The sequence below is a fragment of the Cherax quadricarinatus genome, chromosome 88, assembly GCF_038502225.1.
Source record: "Cherax quadricarinatus isolate ZL_2023a chromosome 88, ASM3850222v1, whole genome shotgun sequence".
NCBI lineage: Eukaryota > Metazoa > Arthropoda > Malacostraca > Decapoda > Parastacidae > Cherax > Cherax quadricarinatus.
In genome coordinates, this window is record NC_091379.1 from 3,968,089 (window position 1) to 3,989,890 (window position 21,802).

General features: G+C 40.2%; 1 protein-coding gene across 1 annotated transcript; it reads left to right on the top strand.

The window, feature by feature from the left end:
* Positions 1-1,365: 1,365 nt before the first annotated feature.
* Positions 1,366-21,133, top strand: LOC128698607 (putative leucine-rich repeat-containing protein DDB_G0290503). The gene is made up of 10 exons (XM_070103870.1): positions 1,366-1,548; positions 7,386-8,903; positions 10,268-10,411; positions 10,690-10,857; positions 11,797-11,930; positions 13,938-14,124; positions 14,972-15,094; positions 16,352-16,573; positions 18,236-18,409; positions 21,044-21,133. The coding sequence occupies exons 2-10, from the start codon at positions 7,758-7,760 to the stop codon at positions 21,089-21,091; spliced, it is 2,346 nt and encodes a 781-aa protein (XP_069959971.1). The 5' UTR covers positions 1,366-1,548; positions 7,386-7,757; the 3' UTR covers positions 21,092-21,133.
* Positions 21,134-21,802: the final 669 nt, after the last annotated feature.

Sequence of the window (21,802 nt, forward strand, 5' to 3'; positions counted from 1 at the left end):
ATCACTCTCCACTGCCTCAAAATATCATTGCTCACTGTGTTACTCCCTCAGACTCAGAACACATCAGTAAATGCTCTAAGTACAATAAATTCTCATATTTTAACCCAATGCAAATGTTGAATAACATATATTTAATAGTTGTATAACCTATTGTATAATTAGTGTAACCTGTTCAAACCATGTTTTGTACATTTAGTGTTCAGTAATCAGTAATGTATTAAGTTTAGACTGCTAGTAATGCCAAGGCATGATAATGGCTCTATTTGTGCTACAAATCATTGTAAACCTTCACTGTAAACTACCAATGTAAATATACTTCCTAAAATATGTCAACCACATTGTCAACTTGCAAAAAATAAAGGAATTTGAATTGAAGTGACGTTATGTGACTTTCTTGGGTTATGTGGCCTGATGGCAAAATTATTATTATTATTATTATTATTATTATTATTATTATTATTATTATTATTATTATTATTATTATTATTATTATTATTATGGGGGAGCGCTAAACCCATAGGATTATACAGCGCCTGTGGGGGATGAAAGGTAAGGCTCAATTCAAGGAACCGGAGCACAGATCCAATTCCCTAGATCAAGAGCCCCTCACCAGCATCAAGGAGCCTCCCTTGAGGGGATAGTGGCAAAAGCTCTCGCTTCATACGGTGATGTTCGGGTTCGATTTCCGGAGAGGGTAGAAACATTGGACGTTTCTTTACACCGGTTGTCCATGTTCACCTAGCAGTAAAATGGGTACCTGGGTGTTAGTGGACTGGTGTGGGTCGCATCCTGGGACAAAACTGACCTAATTTGCGGGAAATGCTCAGCATAACAAGCGGCTTATATAGTAGTATATCACTGATGTCAGTTATGGTCTGTATAAGTTATATCATGTACTTGTAGTAAATAAAGATATTATTATTATTATTATTATTATTATTATTATTATTATTATTATTATTATTATTATTATTATTATTATTATTATTATTATTATTATTATTATTATTATTTAACTGTATTTATGTGTACCTGAATAAACTTACGTATTTACCTTTAGTCTCTTTTCTTGAACTGGTTCAGGTATATATAGAGGTAAATACAGTTATATATATTATCATGCATAATAGTATATATGTAAAAAACCCGGGATAACCAAAAAAAAAGTCAAAGTGACTTGTTTCCACTGGAGGTCCACCTGATATAATTTGGAACTTTGTTTTTTGGTTCCCGTTTCTCTTTCCGGAGGAAATTTCTTCTCTCATATAATTTTCGCCCATAATTCGGGCAGTATATTTTTACCCCTGACCGGGAAATAGGTCAAAAAAGACATTTAGCAAAATTTTAGCATTTGGTGACCTTAACAACAACAACAACAACAACAATGAAAAAAATTTGTTTTACGAAAAAGTTTTTGTGTTAAGATCATGATTATTTTAGCTGTATAATTATCATATATCACTCAAAATTAACCTATAATTAATCTTTAATATTACCAGAGGCCTCCAACACCTTGGAAGAAAATTTTGTAAAACACGGATAATTTAGGTAAGTGAAAGTATTTTCCACGATATATAATATTAACCTAATGTATAACAGTGCTGTGTGGATTCCCTGCGGGTTTAGCGCTTAAATTGATTGTAGTAATGATGGGATATATGCAGGTTTATTATATATGTTAGAGGTCCATAGTCATGCAAAGGCAGCGCTGTATTATTATTATTATTATTATTATTATTATTATGAAGATAAGATTTCGTTCGGATTTTTAACCCCGAAGGGTTAGCTACCCAGGATAATCCTGGAAAGTCAGTGCGTCATCGAGGACTGTCTATCTTATTTCCACAGGGGTCCTCAATCTTGTCCCCCAGGATGTGACCCACACCAGTCCACTAACACCCAGGATGTGACCCACACCAGTCCACTAACACCCAGGATGTGACCCACACCAGTCCACTAACACCCAGGATGTGACCCACACCAGTCCACTAACACCCAGGATGTGACCCACACCAGTCCACTAACACCCAGGATGTGACCCACACCAGTCCACTAACACCCAGGATGTGACCCACACCAGTCCACTAACACCCAGGATGTGACCCACACCAGTCCACTAACACCCAGGATGTGACCCACACCAGTCCACTAACACCCAGGATGTGACCCACACCAGTCCACTAACACCCAGGATGTGACCCACACCAGTCCACTAACACCCAGGATGTGACCCACACCAGTCCACTAACACCCAGGATGTGACCCACACCAGTCCACTAACACCCAGGATGCGACCCACACCAGTCCACTAACACCCAGGATGTGACCCACACCAGTCCACTAACACCCAGGATGTGACCCACACCAGTCCACTAACACCCAGGATGTGACCCACACCAGTCCACTAACACCCAGGATGTGACCCACACCAGTCCACTAACACCCAGGATGTGACCCACACCAGTCCACTAACACCCAGGATGTGACCCACACCAGTCCACTAACACCCAGGATGTGACCCACACCAGTCCACTAACACCCAGGAGGATGTGACCCACACCAGTCCACTAACACCCAGGATGTGACCCACACCAGTCCACTAACACCCAGGATGTGACCCACACCAGTCCACTAACACCCAGGATGTGACCCACACCAGTCCACTAACACCCAGGATGCGACCCACACCAGTCCACTAACACCCAGGATGCGACCCACACCAGTCCACTAACACCCAGGATGTGACCCACACCAGTCCACTAACACCCAGGATGTGACCCACACCAGTCCACTAACACCCAGGATGTGACCCACACCAGTCCACTAACACCCAGGATGTGACCCACACCAGTCCACTAACACCCAGGATGCGACCCACACCAGTCCACTAACACCCAGGATGCGACCCACACCAGTCCACTAACACCCAGGATGTGACCCACACCAGTCCACTAACACCCAGGATGCGACCCACACCAGTCCACTAACACCCAGGATGTGACCCACACCAGTCCACTAACACCCAGGATGTGACCCACACCAGTCCACTAACACCCAGGATGTGACCCACACCAGTCCACTAACACCCAGGATGTGACCCACACCAGTCCACTAACACCCAGGATGTGACCCACACCAGTCCACTAACACCCAGGATGTGACCCACACCAGTCCACTAACACCCAGGATGTGACCCACACCAGTCCACTAACACCCAGGATGTGACCCACACCAGTCCACTAACACCCAGGATGTGACCCACACCAGTCCACTAACACCCAGGATGTGACCCACACCAGTCCACTAACACCCAGGATGTGACCCACACCAGTTCACTAACACCCAGGATGTGACCCACACCAGTCCACTAACACCCAGGATGACCCACACCAGTCCACTAACACCCAGGATGCGACCCACACCAGTCCACTAACACCCAGGATGTGACCCACACCAGTCCACTAACACCCAGGATGCGACCCACACCAGTCCACTAACACCCAGGATGCGACCCACACCAGTCCACTAACACCCAGGATGTGACCCACACCAGTCCACTAACACCCAGGATGTGACCCACACCAGTCCACTAACACCCAGGATGTGACCCACACCAGTCCACTAACACCCAGGATGCGACCCACACCAGTCCACTAACACCCAGGATGCGACCCACACCAGTCCACTAACACCCAGGATGCGACCCACACCAGTCCACTAACACCCAGGATGTGACCCACACCAGTCCACTAACACCCAGGATGTGACCCACACCAGTCCACTAACACCCAGGATGTGACCCACACCAGTCCACTAACACCCAGGATGCGACCCACACCAGTCCACTAACACCCAGGATGTGACCCACACCAGTCCACTAACACCCAGGATGCGACCCACACCAGTCCAATAACACCCAGGATGTGACCCACACCAGTCCACTAACACCCAGGATGCGACCCACACCAGTCCACTAACACCCAGGATGTGACCCACACCAGTCCACTAACACCCAGGATGTGACCCACACCAGTCCACTAACACCCAGGATGTGACCCACACCAGTCCACTAACACCCAGGATGTGACCCACACCAGTCCACTAACACCCAGGATGTGACCCACACCAGTCCACTAACACCCAGGATGCGACCCACACCAGTCCACTAACACCCAGGATGTGACCCACACCAGTCCACTAACACCCAGGATGCGACCCACACCAGTCCACTAACACCCAGGATGTGACCCACACCAGTCCACTAACACCCAGGATGTGACCCACACCAGTCCAATAACACCCAGGATGTGACCCACACCAGTCCACTAACACCCAGGATGTGACCCACACCAGTCCACTAACACCCAGGATGTGACCCACACCAGTCCATTAACACCCAGGATGTGACCCACACCAGTCCACTAACACCCAGGATGCGACCCACACCAGTCCACTAACACCCAGGATGCGACCCACACCAGTCCACTAACACCCAGGATGCGACCCACACCAGTCCACTAACACCCAGGATGTGACCCACACCAGTCCACTAACACCCAGGATGCGACCCACACCAGTCCACTAACACCCAGGATGCGACCCACACCAGTCCACTAACACCCAGGATGTGACCCACACCAGTCCACTAACACCCAGGATGCGACCCACACCAGTCCACTAACACCCAGGATGCGACCCACACCAGTCCACTAACACCCAGGATGCGACCCACACCAGTCCACTAACACCCAGGATGCGACCCACACCAGTCCACTAACACCCAGGATGCGACCCACACGAGTCCACTAACACCCAGGATGTGACCCACACCAGTCCACTAACACCCAGGATGCGACCCACACCAGTCCACTAACACCCAGGATGCGACCCACACCAGTCCACTAACACCCAGGATGTGACCCACACCAGTCCACTAACACCCAGGATGTGACCCACACCAGTCCACTAACACCCAGGATGCGACCCACACCAGTCCACTAACACCCAGGATGTGACCCACACCAGTCCACTAACACCCAGGATGTGACCTACACCAGTCCACTAACACCCAGGATGTGACCCCCACCAGTCCACTAACACCCAGGATGCGACCCACACCAGTCCACTAACACCCAGGATGCGACCCACACCAGTCCACTAACACCCAGGATGTGACCCACACCAGTCCACTAACACCCAGGATGTGACCCACACCAGTCCACTAACACCCAGGATGTGACCCACACCAGTCCACTAACACCCAGGATGTGACCCACACCAGTCCACTAACACCCAGGATGCGACCCACACCAGTCCACTAACACCCAGGATGTGACCCACACCAGTCCACTAACACCCAGGATGTGACCCACACCAGTCCAATAACACCCAGGATGCGACCCACACCAGTCCACTAACACCCAGGATGCGACCCACACCAGTCCACTAACACCCAGGATGCGACCCACACCAGTCCACTAACACCCAGGATGTGACCCACACCAGTCCACTAACACCCAGGATGTGACCTACACCAGTCCACTAACACCCAGGATGTGACCCACACCAGTCCACTAACACCCAGGATGCGACCCACACCAGTCCACTAACACCCAGGATGCGACCCACACCAGTCCACTAACACCCGCCTGCTAGATGAACAGGACAACAGGTGAAAGGAAATGTGTCGAAATGTTTCCACTCTCCCGGGAATTGAACCCAGGCCCTCCGTGTGTGAAACGAGAGCAGTAATATGGGACTGAGGAAAGAGGAAGAGGATATCTTTAAATCCTCATTAGTAATTTACATTACTTAAATGTTAATAGGTTTATTTAGGTATTTATTTATTTATTTATTTATTTATTTATTAATTTGAGCACACATACAGAGGTACAAAAAAATACAGATAAGAGCAGCATGCCAAAGCCACTTATACTATGCATAGCATTACGGGCTGGCTTAAAATTAACTTAAGATTAACTAAGCAATGATGAAGTCAGTGATAAAACATTATTGTAAACAGATAACTATAAAGCACAAATGAGTATTACAAAGACAGGTCATATGGTTGCATGCATTGTTGTACATTCAGTCGTATGGAGTATTCTGTTAGGTAGTGTATTTAAAAAATAATAAAGTTAGATTGGGTTTTAGGTTTAACATTCATGTGATATAATTGTGAGAAACATTTAAGATATACAATTTATAAGGTTCAGTTATTCAGCATTTATTTGGTTTTGGGTGAGTAAGTGATCTTTGAGAAGAGACTTGAATTTATAAACAGGTAGTGTTTCTTTTATATTTACAGGTAATGAATTCCAGATTTTAGGGCCTTTTATGTGCATTGAGTTTTTGCATAGCGTGAGATGGACACGAGGAACATCAAAGAGTGATCTGTGCCTTGTGTTATGGTCATGTGTTCTGTTGAGGTTGGCAAGGAGATGTTTGAGGGGAGGGTTAATATCAGAGTTAAGTGTTCTATGTATGTAATAGGTGCAGTAATAAGTATGGATGTTTTGTATGGTGAGTAGGTTTAGTGTATTGAATATTGGTGGAGTGTGCTGCCTGTAGTGAGAATTTGTTATCATTCTAACTGCAGCCTTTTGTTGGGTAATTAGTGGTCTGAGATGGTTAATTGTTGTTGAGCCCCATGCACAAATTCCATAGGTGAGATAGGGGTAAATAAGAGAGTGATATAGGGCCAGGAGGGCTGACTGCAGAGCATAGTACCGTATCTTCGATAGTATGCCTACAGTCTTGGAAATTTTCTTAGAAATTTGTTGTATATGTGTATGAAATTTGAGTCTATTATCAAGGTGGATTCCTAAGAATTTTCCCTCTGTTAGCTTTGTGATAGGTGATCCGTTTATCATTATGTTAAGAGGGACATCTGTAGCTCTGTTACCAAACTGAATGAAGTAGGTTTTGTCAATGTTTAGTGTAAGTTTGTTAGTCCTCATCCAGGTAGATATTTTCTGTAATTCGGTATTTACAGTATTGGCTAGCGTGACTGGGCTCGGTATACATAAATACATACAGGTACACAAATTATCTTACATAGTAATGTATGCCGGACATCCATTGGGAAATTTGAATGATAGCTCTAGGCCTTTCATGCTGCAATCAGCCCATCATCACGAGCTTGTAGTGTTGTAGAAATGAGTTGGAAGTCCAGGTAGGTTTGTTCAGGGGAACTTTTTTGCTCATTCGTGCTAAAATGTGATTTTTTTTTTCATATTCGCAATCATGCGTTTTATTGTGATTTCTTCTATGTTACTATGTATGATAATTGTACTTACATGTACCATTACCTGGATAAACTTTATAAATTGAATGTTGATTTAATTGTTGGAAGTTTCAGTAATGCATTTTTTGTTTTGTTTCAGAAGTGGTACCAAGAGCCTTACTTTCTTGACTAAGAGATAAGATTTTTGTTGGGACTTTTAACCCCAGAGGGTTAGCCACCCAGGATAACCCAAGAAAGGCAGTGTGCCCTCGAAGGACTGTATATGTCTTATTTCCATTGGGGTCCTCAATCTTGTCCCCCCAGGATGCAACTCTCACCAGTCAACTAACACCCAGGTACCTACTTGCTAGGTGAACAGGACAACAGGTGTAAGGAAACACGTCGAATGTTTCCACCCCACTGGGAATCGAACCCGAACCCTCAGTGTGTGAAGCGAAAGCTTTGCCAGCTAGGCCACGGGGCCTGATGACTAAGTGAAAGGTGTAAGGAGGTAGCAGAACTTATAAACAAAATGGAGGTTAATAAAGTGTCCAATTCTGAAGAATCCAGTACTGGAGGCAGCTCAAAAACAATTGAAATTGCAAAAAATCTTACAGAGGAGATCGGAAAGAGAGTAATTTCTGAAAATTCAAGTGCAAATAATGGCCAAGATTCTGGAATATGTTCCAGTCTGGGTCCTCTGGATCATCAGAGAGAAATAGGTATTACTCTACACCAACAGTTTGGTCATGAAAGTAAAGCCTTATCATATGTAACATCAACACCAATTAAGGAGACAAGAAATCAGGGAAAATTTTCTGATAATGAAATTTTACCCAGTCAGATGATCCTCGATGACCCCCAGTTGTCTTCTATTGATGACGATTTAACAGAACATGAAGCTGTTAGTTTAGCATCAGATAACGAGTGCGATGAGAGTTCTTCTAGATTGTACGAAACTAAAGTAAAAGTAAATTGTGACAATAGTACTAAAAGATGTTCCTTCATGACTCGATTTTTGAATGATGCGTCGGCACAATCAAGAATGAGTAGAAATCATTCTTTCTCTGAGACAATTAAATCAGAACCATCGTCTGTAAAGAGAAATCTGTTTGATATTCCTGTAAGTCCAAAATTGAAGAACCGAGTACGTCAGCGGCTATATACTTTAGTTAATTCTATTGAGGGCTATGAAGGAAGAATTAACATCAGAGACGAGGAAGAAAATATTAGGAAATTCTGTTATGAAGCGGTGAAATCTATGTCAAATCCCAAACTTACCAAATGTGGTTGTATTCATAGAAATGGTTGTTCAGCTTCCAGCTTAAAAGTGCAACAAAATTTATGTGGTCAAGATGTAAAAAGTAGCCTTTTAATAAATGACAGTGTAAATGACACCAAAGTTTGTAAATGTTCACAAGAATGCATTGCACTAAGCATTGGTCCCCAACAACATGATTCAAATCTGAATCATACCTGTGTATCTACAGTGAGCAACAGAGTCAGTGAAAGGTATGAGACTGTTATGTCCAGCATGCTGGACTCTCAGGTGAGAACCCTTCAGCTTCATCAAGAACAAATTTACCAAGAAAAACTGAGACTTGCTATTCAAAAAAAAGATCAAGAAACTCAAGCCAGAATCTTTGTCTATCGTGAAGAGTTGCGCCAGATGATTCAGGTAAGTGTACTCCGCATGTACATTTTATCCTTTGTAAGTTTTCTGGCCTTCTGCTACCCATATCTATTTTTTTAACACGTCGGCTGCCTCTCACCGAGGCAGGGTGACCCAAAAAGAAAGAAAAAATTTTCATCATCATTCAACACTTTCACCATCACTCATACATAATTACTGTCTTTGCAGATGCACTCAGATGTGACAGTTTAGATATCCCTCCAAACTGCCAATATCCCAAACCCCTCCTTTATATTTATAATGATGAATTATTATTGCTTTATAGATAGAGTACCTTAAATACTGTAGTGCATACAGTAGAACCCTCGTATCTGTGGATCCAGTTTTAAAGTTAACCATGGTTTACAATGGCTTGAAAAAAGCCCTTAATTTTGCTTAATAATGGCCCTAGAGTGCTGGTAGTTCTTCAGAGCCTGAGAGAACCCATGAAGTGCTTCCCATCAGTGAAAAAGTGCTAATTCTTGACTTAAGTGTAATTTATCAATTCAACTTTAAGTAAGTAAGTTTATTCAGGTATACACAAATACAGTTACATAGAATTATCATATATAGCAGCATATGTGTAGAGAACCTAGGATAACCCAAAAAAGTCAGACAGAGTGAATTATTTCCATTGGGGTCCTAAGTATGTATGTAAATGAAAAATAACTTGTATATAGGGTTTCACTACTATCTGCAGTTTTGAGATACTGGGTCTTGGAACTTATCCCCTGCAGATACAGGGAAACTACTGTATACCTTAATGCTAGAGTTTTTCTTCTGTACTATTGTTCTGTCTCATAAGAGTGTGAAATGTTTTTTTCTTTCTGTCACATGAGCACATAAGATGGCAGGTAAAGCTTGCAAACTTTTTATTTATGGTCCCTTCAGTACTTCATACACTTTAATTTTCTATAAGCTTCTTAATAGTTCTTGTATAATACAATATCTGGAATATTGTATTATACATATTATACATATAGCAGACTAAATATTTTCTTACTGTTGTACAGATCCTCCTCACTTTACAGTGGTTCGACTTACTATATTTCGGCTTCATGATGGTGCCATAGCTATGCACATTCTATACTGTACAGTACTGTATATTTATTGATAGAATAAACTTGTATCATAAATTTTCTTTTCAATACAGGTACATTTAGTTATAGTAATTATTTACTTATTCATTGACAGTAGTTATTTATTTACTTATTTATTTATCATATATTCATATTCGACTTTATGATATTTTCAACTTGTGATGGGTTCTTCGGAATGTAACTCTGTTATAAGTTGAGGAGCACCTGTACTGTATATTGAAATATTTTAATTTTTTTTTTAAATTGGTTTCATATTTAATTTTTTAACAGGTGGTGGAAGATTTGAAACTTAAGTTGCTGGACATAGAAAAGAAGATGACAGAACAAGCTCAATTGTTTCAGGAAAAAAACAGGGAACAAGATGAAAAACATAGAGAAACTCTGGCAAGACTTAAAATGGATTGTGAGAAGAAGGTATGGCACCCGTATTAATTATATTTTTCTCTTAGTTGTTTAACTGTGAGAAATTATTTCTTTCTTATCAGCATAGTCAAAGGAGCATCTTATGTTCCTGAAGTCTGCCAGATTTGTGTGTAATTGTACAGCAAACAATGTGTATTTCAGTGTGTTTATATGTACAGTACATGGATAATGCCTTTGCACCCCCTAGTGTTCATGCAGTAAAATGTTTCTTAAAGCTGTCATATCTTCCTAGATACTCAGAAAAATAAAATGCTCTCTTACTGTTTTAGGTTCATGAAGCTGAATCTAGAGTAGCATCAATTCATAAGGAAATAGCAAAATCGTGCGAAGAAAAAAATCTCAACGTATTATCGGTCACAAATGAAAAGGCAGCATCAGTCGGAAAAGAACACCAGCAAGTTGTTTTTAATTTAAATTGTATTATCAACAAACTAAGAGTGAGTAGAGGATTTTATTTTTTGGATTTTAATGCAGTTTACAAAATCAAACTTGTACTGAATTACAGTGAAGTTAGTGCAGGCATAGTTTATACAAAGCCTGGAGATAGTTTTAATGTTGACAGTTTTGGTATAACAATTATTAATGCTAGCTCCTTACAAGAGTGAGGGGTCTTGATTCTGATGAAGATCCCTTGATCCAAATAATTGGAGGTATCATGGAGTTCTTAGGGAAGAGTTAGGTAGCAATGACACCAGTGGAGGAAGCTGTTATACTTATACACGTATATTGAAGCACAAAGACAGAGCCCAATGCCGATACATCTGTCCTTCACCTGGTCCAGAATTTAACTGATGCCTACACCCTAGCTGTGCATGGTTGAAGAGGGAAATCACATGATGCTAGGGTGATGTGCAGAGGGATGGTGCATATAAAGTATATATATTACAGGTAGAGGGACCCATTCCTTTCTGTGATCAAACTGGATTAAATCCCTGTTCCATATGTGCTGCATGGCTTACAGGTTTAGTGCTTATCTATGAATATACTAGTTAATTATTTTTTTAACACAATGGTTATCTCCCATCGAGGCAGGGTGACCTGAGAAAGAATAAATATAAAGGTTTTCTTCTTTTTACATTTAGTAATGTATACAGGAGAAGGGGTTACTAACCCTTTGCTCCTGGCATTTTAGTTGCCTCTTATGACATGTATGGCTTATGGAGGAAGGATTCTTCTCCACTTCCCTATGGAGTCACTTAATGATTATTTTATATCATTATCAGTGATAATCATCCTATTGATGGTGTGTGTGTAGAAACCATTTCATAAAAAGTATATCCCATGACAGCTACTGTATATGTCTTGGGCAGACTTGATAAGATTACTTTTGATTATCTTTCACCTTCTGATTTATATCAACTTCCTTTTTTTTTCAGGCAGAAAAGAGGGAACTAGAATCATTAATAAATTCAAATTCAAATTCTGATAATAACGAGTTGGTTGCCAGCATTGCTGAGGTTATCAGAGAGAACAATATCCTTAAAGAAGAGTTGAAATTAACAAAACAAAGGTACTGTATATATTTTTTTTTTTTTTTTAACAAGTCGGCCGTCTCCCACAGAGGCAGGGTGACCCAAAAAAGAAAGAAAATCCCCAAAAAGAAAATACTTTCATCATCATTCAACACTTTCACCACACTCACACATTATCACTGTTTTTGCAGAGGTGCTCAGAATACAACAGTTTAGAAGCATATACAGTGGTCCCTCGTTTTTCGTAATTAATCTGTTCCTGGAGGAGCTACTATAAACGAAATTTACGATTTGCGAATCAATTTTCCCCATAAGAAATAATGTAAATACAATTAATCCGTTTCTGACACCCAGAAGTATTAAAACAAAAATTTTTTTTACATGAAATATACATGTAGTACATAAACAATACAATGGGAAATGATGAATGAAACATTAACAGCATAACACTTACCTTTATTGGAGATTCTTCTTAGTGTATGGGAGACTGGAGGAGGAGAGAGATTGGATAGTTTACAGTTTGGAAGGGGAATCCCCTTCCAGCAACACCTCAGGTACCAATTGCTTCTCTGGGGTTGCTTCTCTTCTCTGTTTCTTAATGCCACTAGGACCACCTTGAGAGTCACTCTAGTCCTGTCTCGCAAAGTAACTGTGGAGAGAGCTCTGTTTCTGGCGTCTCTTTAACACTTCCTTAAAATGGTACAAGACTTTGTCACTGTACATATTTCTCACCTTCTTTACCACAGGCTTGGCACTAGGAGCTTTCTTTGGAGCCATGGTAGCTTATTTAGTACTTGCAAGCACTAAAATGAGTGGAATATTATGAAATATTTCGTAGGAGCACTTGAGGGGACCTTCACTCACTGGTAAACAATGCCAGACTGGCTGGGTAGGGAGGCCTCCGCAGCTCACACTGTGCGTAAGCGTCCTGGACGAACTACTATTCGCGAGTCAACCTATGAAAAGCGAGTCCATGTTTATACGAAAATACCCCTATGATTGGCGAAATTTACGATTGCCGAGAACTACGAAAAGCGAGGGACCACTGTATGTATAAAGATACACAACATATCCCTCCAAACTGCCAATATCCCAAAACCCCTCCTTTAAAGTGCAGGCATTGTACTTCCCATTTCCAGGACTCAAGTCCGACTATATGAAAATAACCGGTTTCCCTGAATCCCTTCACTAAATATTACCCTGCTCACACTCCAACAGATCGTCAGGTCCCAAGTACCATTCGTCTCCATTCACTCCTATCTAACACGCTCATGCACGCTTGCTGGAAGTCCAAGCCCCTCGCCCACAAAACCTCCTTTACCCCCTCTCTCCAACCCTTTCGAGGACGACCCCTACCTCGCCTTCCTTCCCCTATAGATTTATATGCTTTCCATGTCATTCTACTTTGATCCATTCTCTCTAAATGACCTGTAAATGTACTGTATATATCACATTAATTATGCATGTCCTTTTACTTAACATACTGTCGGCAATTCTACCAATAATATTACAATAATTGGGAAACACCGTTGTATATGGTAAGTTTGAAGTGCCAGGAGTAAATGATAAACAGGGGGTCTTGAATTTAGTATAGCAAGAGGTTTGCTGATAGGTTGGTACCTATCTTAAGAAAAAAGTGGATAAGTAAATATATGTGATATGCAATGAGGTGCTTTATGACAATAGTTTCCTAAATCTTGTACTGTATTAGTAGATAAAAGGTTGTTGATACAGTGTATGTGGTAATTTATTATAGCATTTAGTTCACTCTATGATGTGGCAGTCATTACAGATATGGTATAGTGTGGTGTGATAATTTATTGTAGAATTTAATTTACTCTTAGTATTGTGGTTGACTTTTCAGATGTGGTACAGTGTTGTGTGGTAGTGTATTATGCTATTTAGTTGACTCTTAGTGATGTGATAGACTTAACAGATGTGCTACAATATTATGTGATAGTGTATTAATCCTATATTTAAATGTGTAGTTATGTGAATCATACTACTGTACTTGTATTGATAAGTTTATTTTTTACTCACCACAGGTTAAAAGAATCCTCTAATACAGAGAGGAGGTTGGTTACACAACAAGAGGATATTTCAAATTTAGAAGTAGCCAATAAAAGACTTCAGGAGGAAAATGAGTTATGGAAGGAAGAAGCTGAAAAAATGCAAAAGAAATTAATCACAGCTCAAGTAGCACACAAAAAATTGATGGATGATGCTATCCAGGTCAGTTTTTTTTTATCTGTCATTATGTAAAACTGGTTATAGCAGAGTGTGTGGTGCAGCTGTCAGTCCCTTCCTTCCTTCCTCCTCTAAGCATGACATTATCTGCACCTTGTGCATAGACAAAAATTTAGTTGTATAAACGATTTGGACTTTTTTTTTTTTTTTTTGAGAATGAAATTGGCAGTCCATTCATCCATCTTTTTCCTGTTTTACTTACATTACCTGTCATGGAACTCCAGCATGTTTTGAGAGGCATGGTTTTGCCATTTGTAAACCTGTGCTATAGTTATTGTTTATTGAATCAGTTCTCTTCCTGATAATCTCAATTATCTTATATAATATGTGTGTGTCAGTGATACTGGCCTTAAGTTTAATGCCACCTGACTAGTATCTGCCCACTCTTTTAAATATGGGAGCTACATTGTATCGTGAGAAAGTAAATCTTTGACTTTGATACTGATTTTTGACATTCATGGTCTTCCACGTCTCTGCCCATTATCTAGTTCCACAGACTTGTGTGTTAATACATATTATTTTTATTATTATTATTATTATTATTATTATTTTAGAACACTGGCCATATTATTATTACTTATATGAAGTGCTAAACCCATGGAGCTCATTCATCACAAGAACCATGTGCTGCATGACCCCTGTGGGTTTAGCACTCCCCATGAATGCAATCAAATCATTCAACACCAGAAGAGGTGGAGACTTGATCTTCCAACCACTGATAGAATAACAGAGACTCTACACTTGCAGTTGGTATATTGATATATATACAGTATTCTATACATTAGTTCATATTATTAACACATTTTATGCTGTTTATATTATATATTTTCAGGAGTCACAGTCACTGGTACATCAGGAGCTTGAAAGAGCGCAAATTCAAAATTCTCATGAAAATAGCAAACTAAATAATAACATAACCATATTACAAGAAAAACTCAATCAGACTTTATCAGAGGTAAGTATTTGTTTATTGATTTTTTTGCTCCGTTAAATAATTTTATATAGTCTTCATTAATGTTGAACTTGTAAAGATATCTAGATGGTGACTATGAATTGAAAATCAGTACTGACCTTCAGTACTGACCTTCTATGTTGTTAGGTAAGACACATATGCAACAGTTAGGTATCTTTATTTTGAAACGTTTTGCCTACACAGTAGGCTTCTTCAGTCAAGTACAGAAAAGTTGATAGAAGGGATGTGAAGGCGATGTAATCAGTCCATCACCCTTGAAGTTTTGAGGTGGTCAGTCCCTCAGTATGGAGAAGAGTATTGTTCCATAGTCTATGGAATGACACTTCTCCAGACTGAGGGACTGACCACCTCAAAACTTCAAGGGTGATGGATTGATTACATCGTCTTCACGTCTCTTCTATCAACTTTTCTGTACTCGACTGAGGAAGCCTACTGTGTAGGCGAAACGTTTCGAAATAAAGATACCTAACTGTTGCATATATGCCTTACCTAACAACCTGTAGGTATTTTATACCATTTTAATATCCACTGACCTTCTACATAATGTTTGGAAACACATAGACACAACATAAAGTACAGCCTCTCCTCACTGAGCGACTTACTCGTTTACCGACGACTCAGACTTACGACAGGCACTCTGACCAGTATGTGTGCCTAAATAATGTATATTGGAGCTGATTTCCTCTTTTCTATTACAGTATACAGTACACTATTGTATAAACATTTAAAACTATTCAAGAAATATTATAAATGGTGCAAAGGTGACATTAAAGCAATATCAAAGATGGATGACACAAACCCACTTCCATTATAGTATACTCCTTGCTTAGCAATAAATTTGTTTACTGATGTAATCAAAGGAATGGAACTCCATTGTTAAGTGAGGAGAAGCCATATTGTACATCCCTAAAATACCATGTGTTCAACTCACTTTGTTCAGAAACTTCATGGAGATAAAAAGCCCTAAAATGTAGAACTCACTGCCTGTGGATGCAAAAAGTTTCTTAACTGCTAACTTCTTCAAAAATATTGCTAAAAATCATCACCTACAGCTGATGTAAATAATACATTGATTGATTATGTCTCAAATACCTATTGCAGTTTGCCTGTTTACCTATTTTGCAACTTATCCAGATCATGGCGCTAAGAGAGGTCAACAGCTCACTGATTGAGAAACCACTTTAAATTTTTGTAATGTTCCATGAGATGTATTAACAGCTAGAGTGATATACTTTTCAGATTCAGATTGTACGGGAACAAAACAATCATCTACGGGAAGTGGAGACACACCACAAGGAGACTCTGTCTTCAAGAGAAGCATTAGAGAAGGAAGTAACCTTACTGAGGACACAGCTTGAGCAAGCAGAAGCTCAAGTACTTCAAGAAAGAAATTATAATAAAAGCTTGGTACAAACACATGCTGAAGAACTGGAAAAGAGCCAGGAACATCATAAGAGAGTAGTAAGCTATTAGTGGATGAGTTTGGGAGTGTGTGTAAAGGTAGAAAGTTGAAAGTGAACATAGAAAAGAGTAAGGTGATGAGGGTGTCAAATGATTTAGATAAAGAAAAATTGGATATCAAATTGGGGAGGAGGAGTATGGAAGAAGTGAATGTTTTCAGATACTGTACTTGGGAGTTGACGTGTTGGCGGATGGATTTATGAAGGATGAGGTTAATCATAGAATTGATGAAGGAAAAAAGGTGAGTGGTGCATTGAGGTATATGTGGAGTCAAAAAACGTTATCTATGGAGGCAAAGAAGGGAATGTATGAAAGTATAGTAGTACCAACACTCTTATATGGGTGTGAAGCTTGGGTTGTGAATGCAGCAGCGAGGAGGCGGTTGGAGGCAGTGGAGATGTCCTGTCTAAGGGCAATGTGTGGTGTAAATATTATGCAGAAAATTTAGAGTGTGGAAATTAGGAGAAGGTGTGGAGTTAATAAAAGTATTAGTCAGAGGGCTGAAGAGGGGTTGTTGAGGTGGTTTGGTCATTTAGAGAGAATGGATCAAAGTAGAATGACATGGAGAGCATTTAAATCTGTAGGAAAAGGAAGGCGGGGTAGGGGTCATCCTCGAAAAGGTTGGAAGGAAGGGGTAAGGGAGGTTTTGTGGGCAAGGGGCTTGGACTTCCAGCAGGCGTGCATGAGCGTGTTCGATAGGAGTGAATGGAGACGAATGGTATTCAGGACCTGATGATCTGTTGGAGTGTGAGCAGGGTAATATTTAGTGAAGGGATTCAGGGAAACCGGTTATTTTTATATAGCCGGACTTGAGTCCTGGAAATGGGAAGTACAATGCCTGCACTCTAAAGGAGGGGTTTTGGGATATTGGCAGTTTGGAGGGATATGTTGTGTATCTTTATACGTATATGCTTCTAAACTGTTGTGCTCTGAGCACCTCTGCAAAAACAGTGATTATGTGTGAGTGAGGTGAAAGTGTTGAATGATGATGAAAGTATTTTCTTTTTGGGGATTTTCTTTCTTTTTGGGTCACCCTGCCTCGGTGGGAGACGGCCGACTTGTTGAAAAAAAAAAAAAAAAAACTGTCGAGTATACCAGGTAAAGTGTATGTTAGAGTTATTACTGAAAGAATTAAGAAAAAATGGAAAGCTCGTATATACAGCAGAACCCTCATATCGGTTTCTGCAGTTTTAGTTATCCATGGTTTACTGTGACCCGGAAATAAGCCTTAATTTTGCTTGATAATGACCACAAAGCACAATTATTATTATTATTATTATAATCATGGGGGAGCGCTAAACCCGTAGGATTATACAGCGCAGAGTAGTGATGGTGGGAATTCTTCAAAGGCTAAGAGAAGCCGTAAAGCGCTTTCCATCAGTGAAGTGATAATTCTTGACTTATTGTGCATAATTTACCAATTAAATTTTATCATAGGTATGTATTACGTAGTAAACAAAAAACGACTTACATATACTATAGGGTTCACTACTCTCCGCAGTTCGGGTATCCAAGGTAGGGCTTGGAACATATCCCTACGGATTTGGGGGGACTACTGTGTATTTATTTATTAATGGGGGTATTCATTCTTCTTCAGTGGGGAGTAGATTATTTCTATAATTTTTCTTAAGGAATATTTAAAGTGTAATTTATTTTTTGCAGCTTCTTAATTATCAAGTTTCCATGGAGAGAGAGAAGTCATTGGTAGTGTGTGAAGCATTAAAGCACCAACAGGAGAAGAGCCGAGTCCTCCTGTTCGAAATTGGAAGTTGCTATGAAGATTTACTTAAAAGTGTTGAAGCACATGCTAAAGCTCAGATACAGGAATATAAGAAGGTAATTTGCTATCTGTAGTACAGAATACCTGTAGCTGTCATGTAATGTTTTAGATTCAATGAAGATTACCAAGGTCATTTGCTTGAGAGCAGATGTTATAAATATAGTGTGTAACTTTTCTTATTTGCTAATGTAGTATGAAACAAATTGTATACCTAACATTTTTTTTTTACTTGGTGTTCATAGTGTTGCTTCAAGAACAAATTTTGTCCATTTCACTGGATGGAGTGAGGGGTTTGAACTTGTGGCAAGCCAGGCCTAAAACTAGTAGGTCATTGTGTTAGTCTTTACCAGGCCAGCATGGTACAGTAGTGCCCTGTCCTGCCAGTTTCAGCACTGTTTTCCATGAACTTGACTCCCACTCCATTCAGCGAATTGTTTACAACTGTGCCATTATAATTTTGCTAGTTAATTTTGTCTGGTTTTGAAAGTCCTCGTTGCCTTATTTAGCAGACTCCAAACTTTCAAAGTAGTTTCTGATTGTTTTGACTTACAATGCATTTTTTGTATGGCTCCACAGTGATCTAAGAGGAAAGAGTTTACAAACTAGTGGAGCACTATAGGTGTGACTGAAGCATACACATAGCATTAATGTCTTATCTTACAAAGAAAGTACTAATATGGCCAGGTTTCACATGTTTATACTGTAGCTTGTAGACCTTTACTTAATTTTTAAGTGGCCTATTTCATAAATGCTGATATGTTGCAGTTTTTGAATTGTAATGTAAGCATGCTTCTGGCAAGGCAGTGATAGAGTGAATGATGATGATGAAAGTGTTTCTTGTTTTTCGGGTCACCCTGCCTAGGTGGGAAACAGCCAGTGTGATAATAAAAAAAGTGTGTAACTTGGAATAGTTGTAAGCTGGAGAATACACTTACAGAGGTCATACAGATGGTAGCTGAACATACAACCCAGTCTGTGACACATTAGGAAGCACTACTTTATTGGAAGCTTAACCCTTTGACTGTCGTGGCCGTATATATACGTCTTATGAGGCACCGTGTTTGACGTATACATACTCATAAATTCTAGCGGCTTCAAATCAAGAAGGAGAAAGCTGGTAGGCCCACATGTGAGAGAATGGGTCTGTGTGGTCAGTGTGCACCATATAAAAAAAATCCTGGAGCAAGCAGTGCATGATAAGAAAAAAACTACAACCGTTTTTTTTTTAATTAAAATGCCGAATTTGTGGTCTATTTTCATAAAGTATTTATGGATGTATTCTCGTTTTCTTAGTCTCATTTGATAGAATGGAAAACATATTATAGAAATAGAGGTGATTTTGATTGATTTTACTATAAAAAGAACCTGGAAATGGAGCTCATAGTAGGGGAAATGTTTGATTTTTGCCGATATTCAAAAGCAAACAAATGATGTCATTGTCCAATAAATGTCCAACTAGCCATTCTAATATGCAGTCATGAATGGGTTGATGTTATTTATAGAATTATTACAGTATTGCAGTAGTTTGCATAATAGTAAATCTTCTATTTTTTGTTTGAATAAAAATTCAAAATAGAAAGCAAGAGTAATACCAGAGGGGCCTGCAGACTTGACTGATGAACTAAGAAAATGTTATTTTAGAGCCAGGAATGTCTGCATTGTTCATTCTGGACCTTATTTTGAAATTGTCATATTTTTTAATTTTCGTGAAATTGGCCAAATTGCAAATTTCTGACCACGTTATTGGGTAGTTGAAATTGGTAAATGGGCAGTTTCTTGTACTCAATCGATAGAAAAAACGGAGTTCTAAAGAAATAGCTATGAGTTTGGTCATCAGGAACAATGGAATTAGCAGAAAATAGGGCTCAAAGTGGGCGAAATCGCTGATTTGTAAATACAGTGGACCCCCGGTTAACGATATTTTTTCACTCCGTAAGTATGTTCAGGTGCCAGTACTGACCGAATTTATTCCCATAAGGAATATTGTGAAGTAGATTAGTCCATTTCAGACCCCCAAACATACACGTACAAACGCACTTACATAAATACACTTACATAATTGGTCGCATTCGGAGGTAATCGTTATGCGGGGGTCCACTGTATTGCCGAGGTCGCTAACTTTGCGAGACCGTAATTCCATCAGTTTTCCATCAAATTTCGTTTTTTTTGGTGTCATTACAATTGGGAAAAGATTCTCCATCATTTCATAAGAATTTTTTTTTTTTTTTTTTTAAATTTTGCGACACCAGGAGACACCTCAGGATTGGGGGTTGCGACAGTCAAGGGATTAATAAATAATGCAATGGGTGGGGTTTGAACCCATAGCAAATGAGTTCTAAGACTCACAGGCCAGTGCTTTAACCACTGGGTCAGCTGGCTCTAATAAAATTTATCCAGCTGGGTATATTTCTGTACACCATAGGGAAGTTAGCATGGGACACACTGCAACGTGACCATAATAAATAAGTTGACGGTGATATGGCAGAAGCTGATTCCTACTTAGGCTCTAATGCAAAATAGTTAATTTAGGGTAGTCAGAAAATGAGGCGAGTCCCTAAGCGAGAGCTCAACCCTGCACACCCATGTACTGTAAGTACAAATAGCTGCTGAGTACTTATCTCTATCTGTACACAGTATTAATAAGAATATCAATATACCACAATGTACCACATACATATTTGTCATTGCAGGCTGTCCGGTTTTTGAAGACGAGGATAAAAAGGCTGGAGGAAGCATAATGAGATTTTTTCTAATGAACGAATACTTTAAGTAACCTACTAGTTTGGGGATATTTTTTTTGTCCTAGTATGATTTTTGTCTTCATATGCGAGCTGCAGGGGTAAATTTAATATGTGACCAAAGAGCAGAAATGATCCCATGGATATACATGTACAGGTATAGTCATTTAAAAATAAGTCAAAGAAGTCAAACTAAATTAATAAATTACGCTAAATACAACACTGGCTGGCCAAGAGTTACTGGGGTTGAAGTAAGCCTATGGTCAGCCACCACTGCCTAGTGTCCCAGCTTAGTTTCCTTATATTTTTGAAGTGTACCTCATACTGTTTCCCTTACTTATCTTGTGTATTTCATGGTCTTTTTCTATATTAATGCATCCCTTGTTTCCTTACATTTTTTAAGTATCTGATGCTATTTCTGTACACTGTCTTGTATATCCTGATTTTTTTTTTTTTTCGCCAGTATTCTCCCGGCCCGGGTCTTTTCCAGGTAGTGGTGACCCGGCCTTGGCTCCCTATCTGGGGAGTGTCTCGAGACCTAAGTCTCCCATGGGAGGAGGTACAAGTACCCCCTCATCTGTGGGACCAACTGTCCCCAGGCCTAACCACAGTCCCCGCCCTCACGGGGCTCGTAGGGAGAAGCTAGGCCTCTGGTCTGCCATCTGCCCCGCCCCAAAGGGGCTCGTAGAGATAGCAGTCTTATGGGCTGCA

Coding starts and splice junctions, on each gene's coding strand:
- LOC128698607 (XM_070103870.1), top strand. CDS start 7,758: ATGGAGGTTAATAAAGTGTCCAATTCTGAAGAATCCAGTACTGGAGGC. Junction 8,904..10,267: donor AGTTGCGCCAGATGATTCAG/GTAAGTGTACTC, acceptor ATTTTTTAACAG/GTGGTGGAAGATTTGAAACT. Junction 10,858..11,796: donor GTATTATCAACAAACTAAGA/GTGAGTAGAGGA, acceptor TTTTTTTTTCAG/GCAGAAAAGAGGGAACTAGA.